At 35.0% G+C, this 18,210-nt stretch overlaps 2 protein-coding genes across 2 annotated transcripts; one reads left to right on the top strand and one right to left on the bottom strand.

Annotated features, from left to right (window-relative positions):
• Window positions 1-3,706: 3,706 nt before the first annotated feature.
• Window positions 3,707-17,568, bottom strand: LOC130655346 (digestive cysteine proteinase 1-like). Its single transcript, XM_057458090.1, has 9 exons — window positions 17,283-17,568; window positions 11,425-11,597; window positions 6,855-7,080; window positions 5,981-6,161; window positions 5,237-5,439; window positions 5,044-5,135; window positions 4,811-4,972; window positions 4,413-4,596; window positions 3,707-4,130 (listed from the first exon to the last, which is right to left on the bottom strand). Exons 1-9 carry the CDS (start codon window positions 17,473-17,475, stop codon window positions 3,943-3,945), a joined length of 1,602 nt encoding a protein of 533 aa, XP_057314073.1. The 5' UTR covers window positions 17,476-17,568; the 3' UTR covers window positions 3,707-3,942.
• Window positions 9,322-11,011, top strand: LOC130655351 (uncharacterized). The gene is made up of 2 exons (XM_057458095.1): window positions 9,322-9,530; window positions 9,669-11,011. The coding sequence occupies exon 2, from the start codon at window positions 9,908-9,910 to the stop codon at window positions 10,424-10,426; it is 519 nt and encodes a 172-aa protein (XP_057314078.1). The 5' UTR covers window positions 9,322-9,530; window positions 9,669-9,907; the 3' UTR covers window positions 10,427-11,011.
• Window positions 17,569-18,210: the final 642 nt, after the last annotated feature.

Here is an 18,210-nt window from a genome sequence, read left to right as displayed (position 1 = left end):
TTGATTGGTTTCGTGTACATTCTTTTGAGGAGAAAGTATGCACTGCATACTACAATCTGAATAGAAAAAAAGTAATCAAATATAGAACTAAACAGAGCAAAACAAAATACAAAATCCTAAGGGAAATAATTTTCGAGGCTCGTTGACATAAATGTTGAATTGTGCTACACGTTATTTTTATAAGAACCAATTAAATCTGGCCTAAGGCTGGCTGTTCTTATTTTTAAGTATTTGTTCCTTCTCTATTCTCAGTAAGAACACAACTTCAGAATTTAGCCTCATTCGTTCTTGTGGGCTTTTTTCTCAAATTTATGTTTTTACAAGTCGATAAAGCCCGTGGAAAAATCCACTGAAGCAGGATAAAATTGAAAAATAAGCGTCATATGAATTTTGATGACGTCAGCAACTCATCTGCAAAAAAAATTAGAACCTTGTTTTTACGTTGCCTTTGTTGTGTAGACCTTAAAGCGCTGATCAAGGAAATGTATGTAATCACGTGCTTTTGATGAATGGTTAATGAGATTTTCAGGGTTTAAAAAATTTGCTGACGTCAGCAAAGTCCCTAATAAAAGCCTGTTACAAACAGACACAGCGGATGTCTTCATTTTCCTTTGATGTTGCCGAAAAAAAAGTTATGTCTATTATGTTAAATTTTTTGACGCTAGGGAGCGACGAAAATAACACTACTTTAACGTCAATCTCTTATAATAATACGCTAAGTGTGTCTGTCTGTCACTTTTGCAAAGTGGATAAAATTTCCTTGATAAAGTCTATAAAACATCGTCTATAAATTTGTTCTGTAAATTACCAAACTTTGACGTTAAAGCAATATTGACGTCAAAGGAAAGTATATTAAGATTAGTGAAGCCATTGCATTGCACTTTTAAATTTAAGGCTAAATAACTTGGAAACGGGTGGAAATAACTGACGTCATCTCCTGCGTAGGTAACTAGGGACTACCTTTGACCAATTTGGGTAAGTTTCCCAAACCTGGGTCCCTGAATCCGTTTCGGGAATGGACGGGTTGATGACGTCATCAAAAAACCTTCAAACCCTAATATCTCTGCAACCGTTTGTCAAAAATACACGATCCTTTACATTTTCTTGATCAGCGTTTCAAGATCTATACGATGAAGGCAACAGGTATACACATTTCTGAAAAAAAAAGTTTTGTGTTCTGACATGTCTCTGCTGACGTCATCAAAATTTAAATGACGGGTATTTTTCTCTGTTATCCTGCCTAAGTGGATTTTTCCACGGGCCTTATCGACTAGTCTATATAATAATACGCTAAGTGTGTCTGTGTGTCTGTGACAGGCAAAGTGGATGTCTTCATTTTCCTTTGATGTTGCCGAAAAATGCATCTCTAATATGTCAAATTTTCTGACGTTACGGCGCGACGAAAATAACACTACTTTAACGTCAATATCCTATATTAAATTAATGAAACCATTACAGTGCAGCTAAAATTTTAAGGCCAAATAACTTGGAAACGAGTTGATGACGTCAATGATTTTTCACCGCGTGGGTAACTAGGGACCACCTAGGATCAATTTGGGTAATATTCCCAAACCCGGATCCCCGAATCCGTTTCGGAATGGACGGGTTGATGACGTCATCAAAAAACCTTTAAAAAACCACAATATTTCCGTAACCGTTTGTCAAGAGTACATGATCCTATACATTTTCTTGATCAACGTTTCAAGAGCTATAACATGAAGGCAACGGGTATACAAATTTCGAAAAAATAATTTTCTGTAGTTTTATTAGGGACTTTGCTGACGTCCGCAAAATTTTTAAACCCGTAAATCTCATAAACCATTCATCAAAAGCACGTGATTACATACATTTCCTTGATCAGCGCTTTAAGGTCTACACAATAAAGGCAACGTAAAAACAAGGTTCTAATTTTTTTTGCAGATGGGTTGCTGACGTCATCAAAATTCATATGACGCTTATTTTTCAATATTATCCTGCTTCAGTGGATTTTTCCACGGGCTTTATCGACTGGTACATATATAATACATATAATGTAATTACATAAGAACAATAGTTTTAATCTGAGGTTTATTTTATTCGTGTTCTTATATAGTTTTATAAAAAGCGTGTATGTTGTCAAACTGCAGCATAAAAATAGAAAAGGAGTCACGGTCGTTTCCAGATCCGCCTACCCTAGACGCCTATTTATAGACAGAAGGTAATACATTACCGAAGAATTATTCAATTGCTGTGAAAGTTGTGAAAATATAATATGGAAATTTTACGGGTATGAGAAAGCAAGGGCTTTTCTACTAATAAATGCCATTTTCAACACGCGGTACTTTGGGTCCTATAAGCGAAAAATATAAATAATAAAATGACGAAAAAAAATATCCATCAATATTTTTACCTTTTTCCATGATAGACAATTTATAATTTTTTATTTAAATTATCAAATACTTTTTATGTTTTTTTCTGCCCAATCCATAGCCAAGATATATTTACAACAATCACAAGAAAGGATCTTTTCAGTTCGAAAATAGCTGTCAATCAAAGAGTAATACAGAGTTTTTAGTTTGCAATCCTCGTCAAATAAAGCCTAAAAAACCTTTTTCGGTTTAAACTGTGTAAACCCCGCTTCAGTGTGATTCCACTGTACAACCTTGCCTCCGTACGAAACGAAAAACCTTTCACGTTACCTGTTCTTTTTGTGCACTCACGTACAAAACTTATCACGGAATTGAAAAGGGGCTCAAACAGCCAAGTGGTTTAGCGTTTTGAATCGAATAACAAGCGCGTGTAGTAAATACCGAAATAACGATACCATGCTAATACACAGCACAAGATAGTCATATGAATAATAAAAACAAAACATCGAGCAGTGACCTGCTGTCATCAAGATTGTGTCATAAAATACAAGGTTATGCTACATTGATTTTTTTTCTTTCCTTCAAAAAATGAAGCTTGTGCTGTCGATAGAGAAATTAAAAAAAAATCGATCTTACGTACAATAACAAGGATAACTTTTCCTTCAGTCTTCATATTTAATAACTTTCAACTTTTAACGTGGCATCTCCAAGATGTTCACTTGTTTTTTTTAATGATGCATTTTTAAGATGCGATTTTCAACATAATATTTCTTTTGTGATAGGTAATCCCGTTAAACAAAAGCATCCAACATCTTGATTAGCTCCACGTATTTTTCGTGACTCATTCTTTTATACAATAATTAGCAATAGGTAATTTAATTGCGTTTAATTTTTTGAAATTTACTTTTTTGTAAAGCGACGTTGACACAATGATGTATAATATATATTCATTCGAGGGCAACAATAAACAGAAAATAATCTGCAACCTTTCGTCACCAAAATTTAGTGGCAGATTATCATAAAAACTTTTTAGATAACCAAGACAAACATTCATACTGTCTTGTGTACGTCTGTCGCGACAATAAGGGTTGCATTGGGACTTCAGATAATACCGAATCTTGATAAAATATTTTTTCTAAGAATATAAGGACTACTGTGCTATTCAAACACTTTCCCGACATGTTGGCACTTTGTGTAGTTTCCTGCATAACCAATAAAAAAAAGTTCTCTAAACCCGTGTGATGTCAATATTTACTTGGAGAAGAAAATGCACAAATCCTGACATTGAAAACGTACAAGCATCTGTGAAACAGCCTTACATTTATAAGATAAAAGCAACAACCAGAAAAAAATAATACTGGAGCAAATACAGAATATTTTAAATGAAAAGAAAGTTACAATTTTTTATTAACAATTTTAAAGTTTAGTATAAATTTCTACAACATTATTAATCAAAAATCAAATATTTTCTGTTTTTTAATCGCCTATAGTTGTCCATTGGGAGATTAATTGTGTACAGAGTCTTCAAAAACGTTCTAAAAGCCATACAAAATAGTATACAAAAACTTTCTGTGTCACGTTGTGTGCAAAACACTTAGTCCATCAGCACATATGTCGCGTCTGTCGCCACGCCGCAATTGTTGTCTTTTTGCGACATCAACACATATCCGTCGTTACCCCAATGTGTCGACCACGAGTTCTTTATCAACCAGTAAGCCTGTCCGTTTTGCACTCCATAACCTACAGCCAATACAGCGTGATCAAGCCGATCAGGGGTATTTCCTGTAAGAAGAATGTGTTACTTTAGATAATAATGAAGCTATTCAGGAAAATTTATAAGTACCGCCAGCACAACATAATCCGTTCAATGTGTTCAGTGACGGATTAGCAAATACAACAACGCGTAACTAATCTACAATCTTCAAAAATTTTGCCAAGGTTATTTTTGCCGAAATCATTAAATTTTGCAAATTTAGCTTAACTCAAAGGTACGGTTTGCATTTGTTTGCATGGTACCTCAAGAACACTTTCCAAAACACCACAAAAAAGTACACTGAGACTCACCACATTCTGGCTCGTAATAAACTCCATGTGAATAAAACACAAGTGACAAGTGGGCAGCGTCAATTCCAACAGCTACTGGACCTCGTTGCGCAATGGCAATCTTTAATGCATTTAAGTCGCCCGATGTCACGTTTACGTAGCCGGTAATGTTAGCACCAACTTTGCCTTTGTGACAGAAGCCGTCCTAGAAAAACGATAATGGCGTCGCAACTAAACCTAAATACATCGGTAAACGGTCTCTGGACGTAGACGTAAAAGGAATTAAATACTACGTAAATGATGGAAAGAAATACATCACTACTACTAGCTTCTAGATAACTGGTTCTGGAAGCAACTTGTAGCTTCTAAAAGAGAAAATGCTATTACAAACACTCTTTTAAAAGCTAAAAGATGCTTACAATAGCACGATACGGGCCGTAGCTTTCTTCAGTAAAAATGCCGCCGTGTTTCATCATGTATTCATAGGAGCGGAATTCCTCCCCACCATCGCAGCCGTTATTTCCGAATCCCCACGAACAGTCCATCAAGTTTTGTTGAGACAGGCGAATCAATCGCTTAGTCTGCAAAGAAAAAGCAGAACATATAAGGAGACTGCCAGTAATAAAAGTAAGTAAATAGATTCGCAACTTACCTTTAAAAACAATGTCCCCTCAATCGTTCCTGTAGTTCCAAAACTCCAGCAAGAACCGCAAACGGCCTGATCCTTTACCGGCGTCACAGCACCTAAAAGCGAAGTAATATTTTACTTAAGATACTGTTCAATTTTACTGGAAGCTTAAAAAAAAAAAAAAATTTGTCGAACAATAATAAATCAAAGAATTTACCATATAATCTCCAATTGAGCTCAGTGGGGACATCATTTACAGTAAGCTTTGTAACAAACGGTTTTCCATTGTTTGATTTGCCTTTCGTTCCAACAGTAGTTTTTCGACCTCTTAATTTGCGCAAGTCGCTTGGGGAATGATCAGCTAAATGGTTCACTTTAAGTTTGAACGAAAGTTTACGTCGATTCATGGAATTAATGTATCTAAACAAATATATACTTTTAGACAACTAGGGAATGCTATTATTATAAGAGATAATACTTGTGCAAGATAAACGTAATTTTCTATCTCATGAACAGTAAACAAATGTGTCAATTATGTAAATAATTCTTTTTGCTTTGTTGACGTTAAAGACACGCATCATTTTAACAAACCTAGAAAGAGAGCTAAGATTAAGAAAGCACTGCACCCAATCGTCTGTTATTCTGTAATCCCTAACTTTTTTACCGCAAAACTAATACATAATATTAAAGCAAATTTACATTACAGTTAGCATAACTTGGAGACTACACCAAATAGTTTCTTTCATATCACACCACGTCAGAGGCTGACCGTACTACAGGGGTGCTTTTTAAGAGACGACCACTTGGCTAAGACGAATAAGTCCCCTAAGTGGTTGTCTTATACAGGTTGGACTGTAACAGACACAGATGCATGAATTACCCTTTAGCTATCATCGTTAATAGAAGCATTATACACTTGTACAAGAAATACATTTAACATTTTAAAACTGTTACTACATACCTAAGATTATGTTTAAATACATGCTTCTTATCAGGGTTAAATTCTTTTGAAAATCTCTCTGTAAAGTCCTTGAACATTGGATGTAAATGTGTATCGTCTATAGGATAAATAAACTCTTGCATAGGATTAGCTATAATTCTTGCTTCGTAACCTGGACCTGGGAAGCCAGTACATTCTTTTCCTACAAAAATAATGTTGTGAAATAGCATAGTTGGAACATGAATGAATTCAACTTTTTGAGAGGAGTAGAGTCAGCAGTCATTCTACTTCATTACACGTGCTTGTGGTAACTGCTAGCGCGGAAAATGCAGTCCTATTGAAGATTGTATCAGGAATGTATTAAGCCTATTTTTTATAAGATTACATTAAAGGTACTGTCCGATTAAAAAACAATATCTTTTCTTTTGTTTTATTAAGTATCAAAAATAGCGAAGATTGCACTCTTAAACAACAAAGATTTATCCAATACTTAGCACCATCGTTTGTTTGTTTTGATCTTGTCTCAATCGCCTACCATCTTCACGGCAAAAGGACTGGGTAAATTCATTATTCAGCACATTTTTGCTTGTGACGTAGCTACCTGGCTTCTTATTAGGCAAACCCCCTGACTTGCGCATCGAACGACTAAATGTTTATTTATAATTTTTTTCCTTTGCTTAAAAAAGTTCTTCATGAAGATAGCAATGAATGAAAATAATTCGAAGGTTCTAGGATTTCAATTCGAGCCGGAAAGAGTAGGGAATGATGAGCTAGTTCCGACTTTTCAAGACGTAGACGAACATAACATTGCCAGAGACCTTGTTGCTTCTATGCGAAATGGTGAAAGGAACCAAGATGATTGAATAAATACATGCTATTATTATCACATTGGTACCTGCCATTGGAGTGTCGAATACATCATCTGGAAAATTCTCTGCATACACTTTGTAGGTGAGCTTGTAATCGTCATAATGTGACCCAAGTAATGAATCGTAGCCATACATTTCATAATATACTGGAACATACGTTTGTTTACTGACGTAGAGTGTGTATGTGTTGTATTTTCCACCAGCATGATTTTTTAGTTGCCAGACATCAACATTAGCAGCAACACCAATGTACTACAAATAGAACAGAGTAACTACAGTAAGTATTTACTGAAGTTAATTATTAAAGTAATTCCTGCATTAATGACATATAAACTAAAAAGCTTAATTCTATACCATACTGTGACAAGTTATATAATCGCAGGAAAAAACTTTTGCGGACCGATAATGAAGTATTAAAAAACAATATAAAACAAAAGAATATAAATGTTGAAATTACTTATCACCAAAAAAATAGTATATAATATTCTTAGTCTATGATTATAATGTCTTCGCTATCTTCGGAGTCGGTAGATGAGTCATATGATTACTGTTATTGGCAGTAACTTGTCCAAAAAACATTCGTATGTCTTTGCTTTTCGCTTCGCTTTTGTTTTCCGTAGTTTGTTTTTTGTTCGCTCTCTTCCTTGGTTCTTTTTCTAGATTCGGGGTTTGTGATAAAGGTTCTTGTCGTAAATAACAACCTACTATTTCTTTTTTTTTGTTCAGTGTAACTTTTTGCTGTTACTTCCTTGTAATGCTTCATCAGCAATAAGTTTAAACAAGTACCAGGGACTGAAACCTTTATTACACAGGGTATTTCAAGACCCCCCCTGCACGAGCGGAGATCGTTGGTAATGTTCTCCAGTAACAATTGCATTTACAACAGCTCCCCTGTCACTAAAAAATCTAGCGGTTCTCGATATCTCTCTTGGTAAGTGACCAACCGGAATTTCACAACCTGTTTCGCATACTTTTATTGCAAACTGATCGAACGGGTTATCTGATTCTTGTGAACAGTTGAGATGTTGTGCAGGTTGTGGTATCCAAAATCTTCTATAGTAGTGGTACCCACGCACTGCAGCGGTGAATTCAAAGGTTTTCGTATAAGCTATTTTCTTGCTTATAATTCTTTCCGCTTGTATTTAGACCAAAGAGCTCAAATGTAAACAAAATATGCCACTTCACCTTGGGTCAAAAAGAAAAAGTGAAAAATTAAAAAAGAATTTAAAAGTTGCAAATAGGCTACTTTCATGGGATAAATTTTCGCGGGGATTTAATTTCGCGGTTGAGCTCATCCGCGAAATTTTAGCATTTTACGGAGACTTATTTTCGCGAATGAGGGATGTTCTAATTTTTCGCGGGGACTTAACATCGCAGATGAGGTCATGATAGCAATTTTTAAAAGAGGTAAAATAAGTTGCCAAAAGGGTTCGGGCTGAAAAGCGTCAAACGCGGTACGAGAGAAGTCAACATCATCTTCCTCTCTAAAGATTGGTTTATATTTGATTTTTCATCTGATTCATCCACTACTGTTTCACTTCGTGGGGTGTAAGCAACTTTTTAATCCAGTTGACTATTTGCATTAGAAACTGGGAGCAAAGGTTCGATATCTTGGAAAGGGTCAAGTGATTCGAGACCTTCTACACCAGCTTCAAGCGCTTCTGTGACACTTTCGTCATATCGTTGTATAAATCCACCATCCATTGAGCTTCAAGCAGGTAAGTTGGGACGGTGATGTCTTGCAGCGATTTACCTCCATCTGGTTGCAGACCAATCTGAGCGGTATACCAATCGTTAAACTTTTTACGTGTGTGCTTCTTTGCGTAACCATTTACGGTCAAATCCAGAGATTGGAGAAGTTTGCATATTAGCAGGAACGCAGAAGATTTTGTTATTTTCTTTCTTTTACAGATCCAAGACTTCCTTTGTCATTTGTCCAGTAAAGACATCCATATTTTGATAAGTGGTAAAATTAAAATTTTTTCTTCTTCTTTAATAACTGTTTCTACGTACGGCCTGAGAACTTCTTTGATCATTTGGAAAGCGTTATCTGCGTTACTGTAGTGAGTTTTGTTGAAACTCAAAGATCCTTGGGTCATTTTTGATTACATTTTGCGATGCAATTTCCCTGGCAAATGCGACAAAAGAGTAAAGATCTGCTGCTGTTCCATCCAAGAAACCACGATGAGATAGCGACATCAGAACGATGTTTTTAAACGGTGCTGCTAGAACCGGACCTACGCGTGAAGACAGTCGAAAAAAAAGGGAAATCAGCTAAAATTATATCTATTGTACTTCATTAAGTAGTTTTCAAACTCGCTTTATTTCTAAAATCATTAAAAAATATAACACCTGCACATTTTCATATAACATATTTTTACAGTGAAATGTGCAAAATTTAATCCCCGTGAAAATTTATCCAATTAAAGTATTTTTTAAGCCTCTAAAATGAAGATATTGAACAAATACAAAAGAAGGAAAAAAGATTCGTATGATATAAATAACATGAATGTGTATTCTTTTTTCTTACCTTTTATTCGTGCCAAAAAGAAAGAAAAGGTTCATACCAACAAAAAAAGTTGGTGAAAGTATGTCGTTTTTAAGAGCAGATATGAATAAGAAGAAAAACGATGAAAAAGTGAAAGAAGCTCAAGAATCATAATCCTCAAACGATCCTCCAACAACAGAAAAAGATAATTCTGGTAAAGACGGGTTTTTTTGTGCGCAGAATTTTTAAGATAATGACAAATATTATTGGGGCGCTAATTTAAAGATTTACGGTATACAAATACTTTGTTTCTTTTTCATTAAAAACATTCTTTGTTTATTTTGTTTTATAGCGCTAGTTCCACGTGTTACCAGATAAGAAACTGGTTTAGGTAATTTTGTTTTCTTTGTATTTGATTCTGGCTTCAATGCTGGAGCATCGTCGTCCAAACGATCGAAATATACAAAATGGAGTGACGAAGAACGGTACATTATCGGAAAGTATGCCTCCGTTAACAGTTAGACAAAAGAACCATAACAGCCACATTTGTTGTTGCTTTGTTTGGTGAATTTCTCCCGATGCAACTGATTTATGGAGGGAAAACGCAACAATGCCTCCCACGGTACAAATTCCCTGAATGTTTTTTCGCTAAGCGTCAACGGAAAACATTACTCCAACACACAGGATTCATTGAAGTTCCTCAACAATATAATTATTCCCTACATCGAGTCCAAGCGCTTGTTCCATGATATGGGAGCTGATCAACGAGCTTTAGTTATCATAAATGTGTGTACTGGTCAGATGACGAGTGATGTCCTGAATCTGCTCAGTGGAAACAATGTTCTCCTCACCAACGTCCCCTCAAACATGACCAAATATTACCAGCCCTTAGACCTTACTGTGAATGGATTTGCCAAATGGTACATGTCCAATAAGTTCAACGACTGGTACACAAAGAAACTAAGTGAAGAATTGGATAAAGGAGTTCCAATTGACGAAATCAGCATTAATTTTTGGTTGTCTCTGCTGAAGCTATTACACGCCGAGTGGATCACCAATTTTTACAACCACATGACTTCCAGCACAGTGAAAAATGATATTGAAAGGTGATGGTGGTCTGCGGGTGTAACAGATGCCGTTTAGGTCTTAGTCAGCTTCCCTCAATCGATCCATTTGACTTAGAGCCTATGGTAGAAACGAATCTTGTAGTTGCTGATGATTTCACTGCAATCTGTAGCCTTACGCCTGAAACAAAATCGGCTACTCTCGTGAAGAAGATTCTGACGACAATGACGATTACTGGCAACCAGCAGACAAAGAAAATTTTTAGTGTTTTGGACGAGTTAGACGAGGAAGAAAAGAGGAAGAACAAATCCAAGAGTTATTTGTTTTTAGTTGTTACATACCATTCCGAAATTTCATCAGCCTTTAAATGAAAATTATTTTCTCGTTGACAAAAATTACAAAAATTATAGTTCTGCTTCTTTATCACTTTTGTTATAATTTCTAAGCCTTTTTCCAATTTCTATAAACTCAGCTAATTAAAAAAAATTAAGACAAAGATACTTGTTCTTTGCTTTTACTGAGTAGTTAAATACAATTAAATAAAAAGCCCTCACTGGGAAGTAAATTTACAAGATTACAGAATTCGTGGGAAAAAACTTTCATGGACAACACGTTTTAGAATAATTTGCAGGAAAAAACTTTCACAGCAACACATTTTTAAAAATTTTGTGGAAAAAACTTTTGCGGAAAGGCCTCAAAAACCGCGAAACCGCGAAACTTTCTTCCTGCGAAAGTTTTTCCTTAAAGTATATCATTCTATAATGTTGAAAAAACAATGCTAGGAAAGTTTTACAATGACCAGAAAACGGTAAAAAAAGTTTCAGACACAGTTGATGTGAAATATTTTTTTTCAAAGGCATGTGCTTTTTACGTCTGAATGTCTATTTAATTACTTTTGAATAACTTTTGAAAAACCTTTTGAATAGGCAGACAGAATACAACTATTACTAAAGATATATCTAAGGATCTTATAGGAACTGATAGGCTCTTAAAAATCTTGAGGATTTAAACCAGGGTACTATATTGTTTAAAAACAAACTTACAGAAAAGTTAGCCATGTCAGGAAGCATATGCTGTGGGCCAACAACTGCATCTGCAGTCCCATTGAGTTGAAAACATGTTATTTGATTTAGAACCTCCTCATTTGACATGGGTGCAATCATGAAATGTTGGCCATATGATCCTTTATCACCTCTCTGGATTGTTTTTGTAGTACCTACATACACAAATAAATCTTAATAAAACACATCCACAAAAAATTCCATGACCTATTATTATATAATTTCCAAACTGTGAGTTATGAATACAATAACTATTTTTCCTTGTTTTAAAACTTCATTTGTGATCTTTTACAGCATTAATTTGCTTTATAAACTTTTCAAAAATTTACATTACAGTTTTAAACTAAAGAAAGTAAAACACAAAGGACTAGGACAATATGAAATGCTGACCTTGGATTTTCTGACCCCTTTTTTGGTGCTGGCAAACTTTTTTATATTTAGTAGTCTATGCACCATGGAGCATACCAATTTAGTTTTTTGTGTTATGAAAATTTTAATCAAAATAAGATTTACAGGTAATTTCAATTATTTTCAACATGAACGTAAATTGCACTTTCTCAGCCATTGTTATCAACTTTTACCAATTTTTGAATCAGGGAACATTAAGCAGAAGCGCTTTCCATCTTGCTGAGCTGAGGCAAAAGAATGGTTTGAAGAGTTTCTGCTTTACATACCAACTCCTCTTCAGACCAATACACATTTTTACTAAACAAGGACACTGAATGAAAAAAGCATTCTATTTTCAAAAACCTCAAATATATATTACCCTGCAAGGGCAGATACAGGAATTTAAACAAGTTAGTCCATTTTTACTTAGCGCTTAAAATCCCATTTTAAAAATACATTAAAGCCAATACAAAGAAAACCAAGCAGGGACAGGTCTATATATTACCCAGTTTTATACTGAGATTAAAGCCGGTTTACTTAAAATGACATGTTTCATAGGGTGACCAGTTTTCACACCCTGTGTTGTCAAAATTTCTGCACGCTTTAAAAAAAAATCTCGAGTATTTTAACCCTCTATCCAGGAGGCATTTTTTTAAAAACTACAAATTTTTGTATACCGCATGGCTTATTTTACACTGGAGAGCATATTTTTGGTGACCAGCTGAACAAATGTACCGTTTTATGAAAGCATGTGTGAGGAAAAAAAAACAGAATAAAATTTTACAAGACAGCATAAAATTATATTTTATAAAATATAAATTACATTCTTTATGTGAATAAGGCATTTTCCGTGTTTATCGAGTTCTTGTAAAGTAAACCATTCTTTTAAGCTACAATCGTTGATTGAGAGCAGTTTATTCCACTTTATATCTGCTTTTAATTCGAAAATAGTGTCAGGCACAGCAACTTTCTTTATCCAACTTAACCAAGATAGAGCAAAGCTTTAGTAAAAAAAAAAACATCATGCTTTTTCTTCCTCCAGCTGACAAAAAAACTTTGTACGAACACCACACATGCTACGGCTCCAAAGTTTTATATTCAGTTTAGCATGGAAATCTTTTTACAAGTCGGTCGACATAAATTTATCAGGGGGTAGTTGCACAATTTTTGTCAAGTTCTTGTTTCTTTGCTGTTTTATGACCTTGCTAACAAATCTTTAAAATTAAATATGTTCTTTATTATTTTTTTTGTTGCGAAAAACTATTGTGCGACGAAGTAAAGCACCATTTGTTTTTGTTTTAACGGTTTTTAACGGTATTTCACAAGGCACTACCCCTTAATGAATATTCTTGCCTTATTCAACTTAATTATGTTAAAATTACGGGGGTTGACTTATGCTTTTTACGATCACATATTAACCATTATTTATATTCTTCATTTTCCCTAATACAACAAGTAAGTTGAAGTACAGTGAGATTAAATTAGGGGGTATACGCTACAATTTTTACAGTGAATTAAAGCAAATAACTGAATTTTGTGCCCCCTAATAAAACAACATGCAAAGTTACTCGCAGGATAGTTAAGCAGCTTCTTACGTATTACACCATATCGTTGATGAATATGCGCTTAACTATATAATACATGCATGTGTGTATTATGTGTAGAAATTTTACAGAAATTCAACCCAGAGCATATTATAAAAGCCACCCTGAAAGATTTTTTTGTGCTTAAGCGAAATACTTTTTTTGAAATTACAACAACAAGGCTTTTGACGAAAATTGAGTACCCCCACCTGAAGGATTTTTTTATGATTTCATACCACTTGAGGCACTTGAACATTGTTAACATAATAAGATTAGCATGCTTTTAAAGTTTCACTACATGCTATGTTGGAGTATATACAGATTTGGAAAGACTTGTATATTTACCACCACATGAAAAGTTCATTATTTTCCCTTAAAGAAACCTAAGATCAATACATGGGTTCACAGTTTCAGCTAAACATTGTTAAAATAAATCTTTCTTTTGTTACAATGCTCTTATTGAGACCTCTGACATTGAAGTGAAATATTGTGCAAAGGAAAGTTAAAATTCTGGCAATAGTATACTAACTTTTCTAGCTGTGAGCCTAATTATTTCTTCATAAAATGAGAAATATCCATAATGCCCATGATCAAAGCCTAATTGAATTCACACTGTTTACTTCCTTTTTTCAATACAGAAATGGTGAATAACCTTAACTGTGAAGAGGTGTATTAACCAAATAATACCTAAATAAGCTTTTTGAAATATTTTGTGCACATCACATCACAACAGTGTACTAAGGTACCAATTCAACCAATTCAAGAGTTTTGCCCACATAAGCTTGATAAGCCCAAATAAGCTTGAATAAGCTTGGTTGTAGTAATGTCTCTGCTGTATTTTAGAGCCATACAGGAACTGGTCCGAAAATCACAGAGTTAATCTCAACATTACTTTGTCTATGAAACAAGAATTGCATTGACTAAGGATCCCTTTTCTATTTATTTAAAGCAGGATGAGCATTGTATCCCAAAAGTCCTGTACATAATTTTGACAAAAAACATAACGTAAGATAAACTATGATGGTATCACAAATGAACTTTGCCAATTCTCGGATCCGGGCTGACGTCACACCGCTGAAGATTGGCCAATCTTCGCGCATGCGCGAGTAACTGCAGTGAAAACAAACGTTTTGCGCTAGCTGTGGAAAGCTTTTTTCACTGCAGTTTACTGTAAGAGAAGGTCTATGACACAATGAGTTACAACATTGAAGAAATAAGTGTCGAAGCGAAAACAAGATATTTTAATAAGCTAAAAATTGTTAATTTGGATACTTGTCCATACCAATTGCCAGCAGATGCTTGGATAAACGATCCTTCGAAGTGGCCAAACTTGGAGTACCCTGAGGTTTATGATTACTTGGTAAACACCCCTGGCATTTTTACAAGAGAAGCTATGAAGAGTCGAAAAAGTTTGGAAGCCCACAATCAATTTGTTAGTGGATGGGTTAGAACTGTGTTTTTCTTTAAGAAAGACAAAACATGGCCATATATTTTACTGAAGGCAGAAGTTATGCCTTCTCAAAGAGTAAATGAGGATCCTCACATACCCTGGATCATTGTGGACATAAAAAATGTTAATGTTCTTTCTGCCCACTGCACATGTATGGCTGGGCTTGGTGAGTCATGTAGTCACATAGGGGCTTTGTTATTTAAAATCGAGGCTGCTGTTCGTGCTGGATTCACTAAAGAAAGCATGTACTGAAAAAGCATGTAAGTGGAATGTCGATTTTGTCAAAAAAGTTGCACCGAAGAAGATTTCTGACATTAAATTTTATTCTGAGAAGGCTGTTGAGAACTTTAAGAAAAACAATCGTAGCAGTAATAAATTTCCTGGTAGTAATGTTCCACCAACTGATGAAGAAAAGGCAAGGTTTTTATCAAAACTGTCTAAATTGGACAAAAAATCCATTGTTTTGCATACATTCTCTGATTTTTATAAACCATTCGTGCCAATATATGAACCACCTAGAAGAGCCAAGTTACCAAAGTCATTGAGAACGCTATTTAACAGTAACAACATTGATAAAGATGGTGACGAGTTACAACAAATGTCAAGAGATATTTATAATAACATGACTTTGTCAGCAGAGGTTATTGATTACATTTACAACTCAAGTACGAAACAATCGAAAAGTTTTATTTGGCATGAGATACGTGTTGGCAGAATTACTGCATCAAAAGTATATGATGTTCTCCACACTAACTTGGAAACTCCATCAGAGTCCCTAATCAAAAGGATTTGTAAAATTTCATCTGTTGTATCCACCACTGTATCCTCTTTACGTTGGGGCCTTGACCATGAGAAACATGCTGTCGCTGATTTTTTAAAACGTAGTAACCATTTAAATGCAAAGATTGTTGATTGTGGGTTGAAACTTGTACCAGAACGGACGTATATTGGGGCTACACCTGATGGAATATTCACATGTGATTGTCATAAGGAAGAAAAGTTAATTGAAATCAAGTGCCCGTACAGTTATCGCAACATTGTTTCCTTCGCTGCTGCTGTATCTGACAACAAATTTGTTATGAATTCTGAAGGAAAGTTGAAAAAAGAGCACAGGTATTACTATCAAGTACAGTTTCAAATGTTTGTTTTCAATTGCAAAAGCTGTTTTTTTATTGTGTGGACTCCACATTGGTTACATGCTGTTGAGTTTTGTTTGATGTGAACTTCATCAATTTGAATATGGACAAAGTTGAACAGTTTTATCTCCGACACATTATACCAGAGTTATTGACAAGAAGACTAGAGCGTAAAGCTCCACCTCCTCCTCCTCAAGCAAATGCAAGTGAAAAATTGTATTGTCTCTGTCAGTCTGAATACAATCCTAATGACGAAACATTTATTGGTTGTGACTCTACATCTTGCAAGTATGAATGGTTTCATTTGAGCTGTGTTAAATTGAAAAGAGTCCCAAAAGGTTCATGGTATTGTCCCTTGTGTCGAAAGGCCAGAAAACAAAAGGTATCTCAACACAGTCAGTGACATGACTTTAAACGTCAAACCGGCTATTTTTATAGCCACATCTGTCTTGATCGTCCAGTGGTAGGACACCTCACTGTTTTAAACAGTAGGAAACCCAGGTTCGATTCCTGGTCAAGACTTTTTCAATTGTATTGCTTATGATAAAAAATTTTTTACAGTTCCCAATATTGCAATTATAAAGGTCTTGACCAGGAATCTGTAGAATCCAGGTTTATTTTCCATTAAATTATGGTTTGAACAACCAAAAGCAGCACAACTATTTGGCATTTTAAAAACTTCTATGTGTTCACTCCAGCTTCGCTAGGTTAAAATGACTGCTCCAGGAGAGTTTGTTTTCACTGCAGTAAATCGCGCATGCGCAGAAAATTACCGTCAGTGATTAACCCGGATCCGAGAATAAGGTTTATTGGCATAGAGTTTTCAAAAAGGCTTGCACTTTTTTGCATTTGAGAATAATTTGGGTGAGTTCGGAAGTTATCAGATGAAAAATGCAAACTTTATTCAAAAAGTTGCCCAAACTTACCCTTATATATACGGGTGTTTTTGGTCAGCACCCTTGTTCAATTTCTTAGGCCTAGGTGCCATGGTAAGACAGACAGCTATACTATTGTTTTAACAAAAATAAAGCTTTGGATTCAGTAGCAGTTTCCCGGGGTCTTATTTTTTTAGTAGCAAACTTACCTGCCCTTTAAACTTATACAAACTGATGCTAAATACATCAACAGCTCATGCTGCAATGGACGATGTTATTATTTTCTGCACAAATTTAAGGGGTCATGCCATAAGTAATTTGAGTTTGGGTTTATAAAAGGAATCCCCTCACAGAATAGGGCTAATTACCTGTTATACCAAACTTAGAAAAGATAGCTAGATATACTAACCTGCGTATAAATCGACTCTACTTCTTTTAGAAACACCATCATACCATGCGTTGAAGGGCTCGTTCAGTTCTGCATATGGCAAACTTAGTATTCCTTCCACGTAGTATCTTTCCGGCCATTTCGGTGGAGTTCTATGGGTGATGTATCCAAAAATTGCAGGAGTAAATATTAGGATAATATAACTTGCCAACATGCTGATCGATTCGAATAATGAAAGTGATGTAAACAGAACCACCTACCAATTTCGAATGATTTTGTCTCGTTTTATGTACCACAAAAGAATGGCCTGGTCTTCATGAAATCCAGTTGTGGTTGTATTACCATTTAATATTTTTGTTTTAATACGTGCAGCCATACCTCGTTTCTCGTGTTCGGCACGTGATGCCTTGCTGAGTAGCTGGACTCTCCGATGGAGTTCGCGCCATAAAATTTGTTTTGGCGCATAATTTTAGCAGGCCTAAAAGACGCCGAAACAAAATAAATAAAATTTTGTCCATCACGGTTATAAGGAGAGCTTTGACATTGGTAAAACTACCTGTGCTAGATTAGAACATATTGTTATGCGACTCGTCAATGCGTATAAGTCATGAACCGGTAACACGACTGATGTATTTTTATTTTTGTTCTAATTAACTTACTTGTGTTGGTTCAAGAACTTTCATTTTGTAAAAATTCAGAAAGTTTGGTATATGGAGATCTTTATCTTTATATACTGCAATTTTAATAGTACAGTTTTTAGTAGTGTTTGGTACACTTTACACGTTTTTTTTGTCTCCGTCATGTCGTGGAATAAAACCGGAGTTTTGTTTGCTTTGAGTTTTTTTGTATTTTTGCCACGATTATGTACTATATTTACTTTTTGCAAAATAATACCTTTTTGGTGTATTTATCGTGATTTCCGTTATTACTGCCGGCAGACTAATATCTC

Source organism: Hydractinia symbiolongicarpus, chromosome 8, assembly GCF_029227915.1.
Source record: "Hydractinia symbiolongicarpus strain clone_291-10 chromosome 8, HSymV2.1, whole genome shotgun sequence".
NCBI classification, from domain to species: domain Eukaryota; kingdom Metazoa; phylum Cnidaria; class Hydrozoa; order Anthoathecata; family Hydractiniidae; genus Hydractinia; species Hydractinia symbiolongicarpus.
This window is presented reverse-complemented; position numbering and strand designations above follow the sequence as displayed.